The sequence below is a fragment of the Mytilus californianus genome, unplaced genomic scaffold (assembly GCF_021869535.1).
Source record: "Mytilus californianus isolate M0D057914Y unplaced genomic scaffold, xbMytCali1.0.p SCAF_8, whole genome shotgun sequence".
Lineage (NCBI taxonomy): Eukaryota > Metazoa > Mollusca > Bivalvia > Mytilida > Mytilidae > Mytilus > Mytilus californianus.
The window spans coordinates 53,624,380-53,634,836 of record NW_026262734.1 but is presented as its reverse complement, the minus strand read 5'-3'; the positions used below and the strand labels follow the sequence as shown (position 1 = coordinate 53,634,836).

At 33.3% G+C, this 10,457-nt stretch overlaps 1 protein-coding gene across 1 annotated transcript; it reads right to left on the bottom strand.

Moving 5' to 3' along the window:
* Positions 1 to 740: 740 nt before the first annotated feature.
* On the bottom strand, positions 741 to 6,746 carry LOC127711944 (NTR domain-containing protein-like). Its single transcript, XM_052218101.1, has 5 exons — positions 6,601 to 6,746; positions 3,471 to 3,580; positions 2,807 to 2,909; positions 1,896 to 2,038; positions 741 to 934 (listed from the first exon to the last, which is right to left on the bottom strand). The coding sequence occupies exons 1-5, from the start codon at positions 6,716 to 6,718 to the stop codon at positions 800 to 802; spliced, it is 609 nt and encodes a 202-aa protein (XP_052074061.1). The 5' UTR covers positions 6,719 to 6,746; the 3' UTR covers positions 741 to 799.
* Between the last annotated feature and the right edge of the window lie 3,711 nt (positions 6,747 to 10,457).

The window sequence follows — 10,457 nt, the reverse complement described above, 5'->3', positions numbered from 1 at the left end:
AACAAAACTTTCCATCGGGTGTATGTTTACATAAGCAACACGACCGGTGACATTGTTAAGGAGGATCTTCATAACCTTCCAGAGCACTAGAGGTCATCCCCGATTTTAGTGGGGTTTGTGTTGCTCAGTCCTTTATTTTCAATTTATTGTAAACAAAAGGACATACACAACTCTTCAACACACTACAAGTAAAACTATAACCGATCTAAATATCACGAACCCCAACAACAACCAGGGGTTATATAAGGTGCGTCGGAAGGGCTAGCCGATCCTACTATTCACTTGACACTTGTCACAAATGTGAATTGTGGATACTGTATTGACACTTATTGTAGATTTACTTTACCTAAATGAATAACAATCTAACTTTAACATTAATTGATTTATTGATTTGTGTTTAACAACACTTTCAGCACTATTGTGCTATTTTGTGGTGGTCAGTTTTTATAGTTAAAGGAAACCGGATTGCTCGGAAGTGAACCACCAACCTTCGGTAGGACAACTCACAATCCTAGTCAAATCCGATTGGTGTCGAGTGGACCCGCAACGTGCAGGATTCGAACTCACAACCTCAGTGTTGACAGACTATATAGCTAGTGAAACAGTAGTTCGACTACTTAGGACCACTCGGCCATCAGAACCATACTCTACTCTAACTCAAACAATGAAACAGTTTCAAACGACAACATCTTTAGATATAAAATACTCATTTATATGTTGATAAGAAAGTCTGAATATTTGTTTCATTTATTTATCTATCATTAAAGTACAGGTTGTTGATGACATTACCACGCTAACATCATGAACATTTTTCATTATTAACCCAACGACATCGTCTTCTTCTTCTTTTGCACAGAGCATTCTTAGCTAGGCAAATGTCAAGCTTATCATCTCCAGGCTGATATTTACAACCTTTTGATTCTGGATTTATTTTCTGAAAATGTAAATCAAATGTATAAAGAATAAATCTAATTCTTGGAAATATGTGCATGTACCACTTTATAGGCAGATCATTACCATCTGGAGATACACTAGTTTGGTAAACAAAAAATCTGTAATTATCCAGAAATGGGAATGAAAGAAAAAAAAAACGTTTCTGCTTTCCTTGCTTTACCATGTTTTGGGCTTAACATGCGTCCATTATGACAAACACAAATAATTAAACATAAATTTGAAAGATTGATACACTAAAAACTTAGAAAGTAAAAATATATTTGAAAATAAATGTCCATGCTAGAAATAACAAATCCCCATAAGTGTTTCATCATTATCAAACATGTATTTATTGCTTTCACGAACTGTGAGGATAATTTGATATTATAATATTAAATATTTTTGTCTTGTTCTTGATATTTATGTTACCGACATTTTAAAAGGAGGGCTCTTTTTTGTACTGATTTCATTTGCGTATACACTGTTTATTTTTTAACAGTTCGCGTTAACAAAATCGGGGGAATTAAGATTTTGAAAAAATAGTTTATCGACGATAAATATCTATAATATTGTATGTACAGGAAATATTTTTTATTAAATACGTTAAACTGTTGGTTGTCCCGAATATAAAACAACGTTGTGAATACATTTTTTGTAAGTTATTTAGAATCTATTGAACATTTTTCATTGCAACAGAATTAACCAGATAAGGCAAATTTCGATATAACATGAGACAATCATTGATTGAGCTGCTGACTTTTACAAGGTACATTACTAGGTGGAAGGGTTAAATTAGTTTTTGAAATCTCAATCCTCTTCCTTTAATCCAAATCAGGAGAGTAATAATAGATACATGAAATAAAAATAATTACCAAAAAGTTGTAATCTCATGAATTAAAGTAAATGACAGTTAAACCTAAACAAGAACGAACAAATCCATAGCTTATTTTTTAGTTACTTACGTTGCATCCCCTTCTACAGTTTAAATTGTACGAATTAGAACCTCTTGTAAACAGGTAAGTCGTTTGGAAAGATGACAGACTGCTCTTTTGTCTGATAAAATCACAGGATCCAATAGTTTTCTTTCCATCGGAGTTTTTTCTTCCTAAAGACAAAGATCTTACAATAACCAGTGGACTTTATTTGCAAAAGCAAAAGGAAGACCGCTACTTTAAAACAAAAGGAACAGCTTACTTTGTAGTTGCACATATATTTGTTTCATTTGCAACATGGTATAATGGCATTCATCATTCATTCATAACTGCCGAAGTCATTCCAAATAATTTTCTATTAAAGATTCAATCAACTTCAATTAACAAAATGAAGTTTTATGCCTAACAATGCCTAGGATCTGAGACCACACACTTCCTCGTGTTTGTGTCCATGTGAAATCTTATCTTAGTTTTATGAGTTGTTTTGACTTGACAGTACTTGTTCGTCTACTTGCTAATTAACCATTTTCTTCTTTACCAACGTTCTCTGCACGTTAAGAAACCTTGCACAACAACTCTTAGAGGGGTCCGTAGGTGGCCTGTTGCAAGGCTAAATTTCTGTCCCTATTCAATATACCCGAATTTCCCAGACCTTCATCCCGGACGACCTCTATTACAGGCGATACCTATTGTATTCATTGTTAATTTGTTCTCGTCCTGAACATGCATGAAAAATTTCAACTGGACGTTAAGTTATCAACAATCAACCAATCAATCTTGTGTACCTTTCTTGACGTTTGCATCTTGATTGATCGTATTTATCTCTTTACTCCTTAACTAGATGTACAATGCATATTGCAGTGTATATTGAACTAGTTAACTTTTTAGGGGAGATAATACGGGAGTGAAGCAATGTTTAATGCATTCTACATTATATTTACCCATTAGAATATATGACTTTCCGACCGTGAAACGTACTCCACAGAGCCCACTATTTCCAGCAGTCTGTACAACTACTTCTTCACCAACACCTTCTGTCACTCCCTGTATTGTAAATGTATAGCATGAAAAAAGCATTTTCAATCAATAAAAATATTTTTGAATTTGCAATATATTTTCTGTGTGTTAAACTAGAATACCAATAAAGCAGACACTGTGATACAAATTTGGGTGAATAATGTAAAGGTTATCATTGATTATGTATGAAAGATGAAAATACTGTCACTCTTTTCTTCAGATTCTATTCTAATTTAGAAAACCTATGAGAAAATTCTTTAAGATATATTATTGTGTTACTGACACTTTTTCTGCACGTGTATGTCCCATTTCGAACGATTTTTAAGCTGACTTAAATAATGCAGTTCGGAGAAAAGACACCATGGAAATGACAATTATTACATTTGGGAGTTAACTGTAACTGGATATAAAAAAAAACAGTCCAGTTGTTAAGAATACGTATTTCCTGCAAAGTATATGTGAGTAGTTGTTCCTATAATGCATATTATATTTAAACTATTTGCCTTCTAAAAATATAACATATTAATTCTATCATGTCTAAATTCATACACGTCATATTCCAAAATTTATTTAGCTACTGATTCCTACCTTTATTTTGAAAATAATTCTAAATGTATATTTCCATATCGCAAAATTGTTAGCAGTATCATCAGGTGGGCCTGGTATAAATTGCTCCTTGGTAACTTTGCCTTGGAATACTGGAAAAATATAAAATATTGTTGAGATTACGGTGTTATTATTACATTACGTCAAAAACTAGGGGACAACCATTGGCTATTCCGAAAGGATTTTTGAAAATAAATGACTTATGCTGGTAAGAACTGAAAATATATAACGTGTGTAACTAGGCGAGATAAAAATGATCAGTATGCAACACTAAATGCAGGAAAAATATGTGTACAAAAGTTTTAAGAAAAAAAAGACGCGTATCAACAGATGAAAAAAAATAATAATCCGGAAAAAATCCTCCCCCAGGAATATCAAATGGTAATCAGTACCCTTACTTAGTCACTAAAAAGATAGACACACAAAAATGTCTGAAAATGCCTGGTCGCTTGTATTTTGAACTCATGACATGTAATATTTTGTTTCGAAAATCATTCTTGAAATGTTAAGAACACATTGAAATGTTAAGAACACATAGGTCTGTCCAATATCATTGTCTATGTTTTTGTTTTGTTAAAGTTCTGGTTTATATTCGGAAATATTTCGGATTTTGGACGAAATTGTTTTTGATAGGCATTACATGTAGTTAAAAATTTTGAAAACTCTGTTGGGTAATATTTAATAAAATGCTAAACTTTCAATAAACATGACCATTAAATTATACACGACCGACAACACTATATATAGCATCAAACTGAAAGATCGAATTTTTAATCAGATTGAACCTCCCAGAAATTTATTTACTGATAGCTTATTTATTCTGTTTCATTTTCGGAACAGTTAAATTGTGAAAAATCCAATGGAAAGTACCCATCTAACAATTAACCCGTCCAAAGTGAAATTACTCGAATAATCTCACTAAAAGATGAAGCACGGTACCGGTCATGAAATACTACAAGGCGCTATATAATACGACACTAATTAAAGTTTCCAATGATGAGTTCCAATTTATTTCTTGGTTAGTAAACAGTATGCCCAAGTCAATTCTGTTTACGTATTGCAGTCGGTTTGCTAGATACATTCGCCAGCAGCTACCAATACTGTAAGTCGAAAAAATTTGAAACTTACCGACAAATCTAACAAACCAGTGGAATTGCATTATGTCGAGTATTCTGCTATGCCTACCCCATTTGCTATGTGAATCCAGAATCAGCCAAAAATGTTACGAGGGAGATTACTACGAGAGCCTGATTTCAGGGCTGCTGGATCCCAATTATTGTCACATTAACTTTTTATGTCGCTTTGGGTTGGTCACCCAATGTTTTGTCAATATAGCGGAACTATACAACTGTCGTACAAGTGGGAGGTTAAGCTAGCTGTAAAACCAGTTTTAACCCACCATTTTCTTCGGAAAATCCCTGTACCGAATCCGGAATATGGGAGTTGTTTTTCACTTGTTCCGATGATTGAAGGCATTTGATATTGTCAGATTTTTCGGACATCTCCTTTTAGAATTTGCCTTAGAGTTCAGTATTTTTGTTATACCTTTTCAATCTACCCATTTCACTTACCTTTAATAATAATTATTATAAATACAAATACTAATAACAATTATTATAATGATATGATTTTTTTAAAAGAAAATAACCAATTAGGAGGACTACACCAATCGTCAATTGTGCTTTCCTGATACATAATTTACTACATTAACTACATGATTGAACATTATCAATAGATCAATAAATAATGCTAAACAATATATAAACACCATTTGATTTTCTACTTTCACCGGATAGGTAATACTACTTTCTTGGTGGTCTACCAAAAAAAAACTTTACATTAAATTATGTGTTTGATTTAGAAAGAAATATTTTATACGATGTTGAAATCTAATATTGTATTGATTATTTTGTATGTGTAGGCTCAACTAGATTTTATAATTATTTCGGTGATATGGGTTTGGTGCTATTAAGACTCAGTGATATAACCTGACTTACCATACATTAACATATAGCATTAAGTTCTTCGTGGCTCAGATAAACATTTCGATATCTAGCAATGTTGATCGGCTTCGTTGTGAGTGACTTGACATCGCTCATGTCTTGTTTTCTATTGCTGCATCTGGTTGGTCTGCCAAATCTTCTATCAAGATTTTTTTTTGAAGGTTGCCAACTAACATATATGTTAGTGTTAAGTAATGATGTCATAAATGTTTGATATCACATGACAAATATGTCATGCATATTTAGACGAGAACATGCTTATATGATACTAGACGGACAAGCTGAGCCGGATTTTGTACGTACTAGTTTACCAACATGACCAAGGAACAGTGCACACTGGGACATGGTACTCTATCCGGACATATTATTTTTCCTTGGTCAGACCAATTTATGCCATTACTTATAGATGTTGCGTTTTTAGGAGATAGGTGGGATTAAATAGTATATTTAAGTCTTGGACTTGACCCGCTGGGAATGGAAACCAAGACCTACCACACTCAAGATGCGAATTCTACCAAGAGACAGGGGCGGTTTTAATTGATTGAAGATGTTCACCAGCGAAAGAATGTTGCGTTTAGGATAAAGAGCAAAGTAAAAAATAATGTTACCGGGTTGTTGACATATCGTTTTGCTGCTGGATTTTACCTTGTAAACTAGCACGTTAAAAGCACGTTGGTCAAGGATAATTGAGCGTTCATAATCATATCGCATTAACCTGTTTTTTTTTTGTTTTTTTTTTTATTTAAATGCATGTTATATTTGCCAAATTGAATGGAAGTTATCTTAGAATTATTATATCAAAGTCAATTACGTTTCTATACAACTTATTTGTAATAACTGAACAGGAGCGGTTTGTTTTTTATATTGTCATATTTAAGATCAGAACAAGTTATGAATATTGAAGAGCATTATTTAAAAAAACAAAAGTTTGTTTGTAACGTCAATATTTATTTCATAGAAGCATTTCATTGGCAATACCATTGATGACCATACATTTCATTTAATGTGACTGCAATAGGAACTTAAAATCTAATATAAAAGACCAATTCTGTTTTAAAAAAAAAAAGTCAAATGAAGCCTTTCATGCACGCATCAATTCTAAAACTTACCATAGTCAGCTGAGCAAACTTGCGATTGAGGGTGCGGGAAACCAAAACATGAACAACCGTTGACATCATTTGTCATATAAAACAGGATAATAAACAGTAATAACACTTTCGTAAACATCCTTACTGTTTCTTTCTCTATTTTATAATGTACTACACACGGTTATTTGAATTCTCTTACATTTAAATAGTTGCAGTGCGAATTTCATGCAAATTAATATAAGGGGTTGGTAGTGGGGTAAGTGTTAAAACAAACATGATTTTGTTTTTCAAATGGAAATTGGAAAAACCGGTAATACCTCTTTGTACAATGCAAATAGACTGTTGGCCATACAGCAGGAACAACCGTGCGAACAAATTACAAACAATATATATATACGAAAATCACCCTTCGCCTACCTCGTGAAACATAATCACTTTTTAATTGAGTGTAAAATGAAATAAATTTGACGAAACTGTGTTCACTGAAGAGCAGTATTAATAGGATTGTAAATAAAGTACATGTAAATGTAAATATAACTCTAGTACATTGCAGATGTTCAATTAAAAATCATTTAGTTAATTTTCTGAAATGTTTGAGAGATTACGCACTTGACAAAGGATGCATAAATACATTTTCTCCAATTTACAGACGACTGGTCAGTATAATTTGTGATGTAGTTCTTTTTCGTCTTTTTAAACCAGGTAGAAACCTTTACATGACGAAAGGAGGAAATTCCTTCTAGTTCAGTTTGCTTATAAAGGAATTGATGCTATCAACATCAGCAACGTTCTTCATCACAAAGAGGTGACATCTAAAAATCCACTTTATTTTCAAAATCAGTCTGTTCCTATTTTATCCTACAGTTACACGAATCCATTGCACCTAAAGTATTTAACTATAAGCAAGCATGACAGGACCTTGATTAAGAAGAATACCAAAAAAAAAAACTGTGACATGTGACTGTTTCCACTCGCCTTATATTTACAGCCCCTCTAGCCATGTTATTACTGGGGATCTAAACAAAATTCAACATGAACATCTCCGAAGGGTGATATCTCATGGTCCTAAGTTGAGAGAACCCCAACACATCAATTGGAACCATAAATTCAAAATAACTATGAATTCCATTGAAGACTACGCTAGAGCATGGGCTAAACGAGAAGAAGTTGAACTGGACGCTTTGTCAGAATGGGTCAAAACAATCAGGTCTCTGATAAAACGTCGAAATCATTAGTTGAAAAACTGTGTGAATGATCGACCAAAGTCCGTTTTCAGAGACAAATAGGCTGTGAAATGTCTATCATATCTTCAAGATTAATATGTTGTTGTTCCTGCGGACAAATCTATAAATTATATTGTCTTTGTATGTAAATCGTACTACTACGAGTGCCTTGTAAAATAATTAGAAATAAATGAGCACTCAGATAATTCCACATACAAAGACATTTCATATGACAAGGATGAGATTTTGGCAGATCATAAGTCTTTCATGGCTTCATTGAACTTTACATTGAACAGCAAATCTGAGGACTTACATTGTTTGTATTGGATACCTAAGCTTCACAAAATTCCGTACAAATAATGGCATATTGCCGGCTCATCTGCAAGTTCTACAAAGGAATTGTCATTTAGATTGACAAAAATTCTGTCAGCAGTGAAAGAGGGTCTTCAGGAATACTGTGAAACTATTTACTGGCGTAGTTGTATTAACCATATGTGGATTCTAAAAAACTCTAAAGAACTTCTGGATAATTTTAAATCTCGATCTTTCTGAAATTATTTCTACCAAAACTTTTGATTTTTCAACCCTGTATACCACCATTTCTCGTATGAAATTGAAAAATTGTCTAAAAGAAATAATCCACAATGCTTTTCAATATAAAAATAGTAGCATACGCTATCCATCTATTGCTTTGTGATACCATACGGCATATTTTTTTAAATAGTGAACAATAAGTTAAACATGCTATAAAGAGGAACAAGTGATCAGTATGCTGGAGTTTCTTATTGACAACATATTTGTTGAATTTGGAGGTAGACTTTTTCAACAAATTGTCGGCATTCCTATGGGAACGAACTGTGCGCCTTTCCTTGCCGACCTCTTATTTTCATGAGTCTGAGTTCCTTCAGACACTTGTCAGATCATTTAATTTCACATTCAGATATATTGATGATGTTTTTTTCCATTAAAAATCCAAACTTTTCTGATTGGGTTTAATTTATATATCCTCCATAACTAGAATTTAACGAAACAACAGACACGGCTTCCTCCGCCTGTTTAATATTGCCATTTGATAAGGGACTTCCCGTTTTGAATTTTCCTTGGAGTTTGGTATTTTTGTTATTTTACTTTTTACATCTACCATTTCCTTAAGGTTTCATTTCCACATGTTCTTGTTAACCTAACTTATTCTAATTTTAGGTATGTTAATGTACTTGCGCTACTATTCTGTGTACACACCTTTTAGTTTACACAGAACGTGTGTTGCTTATTTATGATGTTTCTGTTAGATAACTTGTGGATTGTAATCAGTTTCATGCTTCGACTTTACTGATTTTTTGATTCGTGGTTGTTCGTTACAGTTTATATCGTCATACTTCTCTTGTTTTCAAAACTTCCACCTTGTAAAATGTAAAAACCAATACAAGTAGTCCTAAATCCTAATGTCATATAGCGATTGAATTGAGAAATACTTCAATATTAAAATATTAGAATAGCATTATAGGCAATGGGACAACCTACTGAAGGTTTCTACCAGAATCCAAATATCGTAGACTTGGGCAGCTATAGTTCACAATATGGCCTTCCACAATGACCAGAACCTATACCGTATAGTCAGGCCCCACCATGACAAAATATGAAACAAATTAAACGAGATTTTTTATAACAAAAAAGAAGAAACCAACAATCAATCAATCATGTCATATAGTATCCAAAGACAACCACTCAACTAGATGCTCCTGACTTGCCAGACAAAAAAAAAACAACAACATCTTGCTAGGTTCTTTAGTTTCACTTTCAGAAATATTGATTATGTCCTGTCAGACAATAACCTTCTCCTCAGAGAGTGTTTGCATCTCATATATCCTCGTGGACTTGAGACTACGGATACTGCAAAAACTGAAAGGCTAGCCTAATATCCTAATCTTTTCCTTGATATTGACACATATAGACGACTCTAGAAAAAAAGAAACTTATGACACAAGTGATTATTTCAACTTTACAATTTCGCAATTACATGCCATCTGCTCCATCGTATAGCGTCAACATATCTCAATTGCTATGAAACGCCCGTGCATGTTCACACTATACATACATTATCAGGAATGTGTTCCTTACACAAAAAAATGCCTCTACAGAGTTATGAGGATAATGACTGAAATCGAAACAATATTCATACTTTTTATGGTCACATCACGAATTGATTGTCTTATACGATATGTCTGTGTCTCAACTCACTATCAACATGTTTTCACGGTCTTAGATTTTAAGATACCATAAAAGTAGTCTGTAATTCACTGATTGTTATAGTTGAATTGAGTGTGGATTTTCAAATATGTTGGCCTCGAGCATCACTGAAGAGACATTGAATGTCGAAATACTCGTCGATCTGGTGCAGAAAAGTTGGTACCGTTTATGTTATTGCATGACGAATGATACATGCATAGCAGGAAATGCTTAGTCTGTCGACACACCTGGTCTCATTTTCTTTAAGAGTTCATGTGGTTCTCTTAGTTTTTTGATGTCATCATTGAATATGAGATTTGAACATCGGCAAACAATGTTTGTTAAAGTATGGCGAGGTTAAAATTGAACACACTACCCTCTTCCTAACCCGGGAGAATGGTGTGACAAATACAGCATAACAACTGTAAA

What these genes read in the sequence shown, in the direction of transcription:
- LOC127711944 (XM_052218101.1), bottom strand. Translation starts at nt 6,718, where the DNA reads ATGTTTACGAAAGTGTTATTACTGTTTATTATCCTGTTTTATATGACA. An exon ending in GAATTATTTTCAAAATAAAG is followed by an intron (nt 2,910 to 3,470) that starts GTAGGAATCAGT and finishes TTTACAATACAG; the next exon opens with GGAGTGACAGAAGGTGTTGG. An exon ending in ACTGTAGAAGGGGATGCAAC is followed by an intron (nt 935 to 1,895) that starts GTAAGTAACTAA and finishes TTACATTTTCAG; the next exon opens with AAAATAAATCCAGAATCAAA.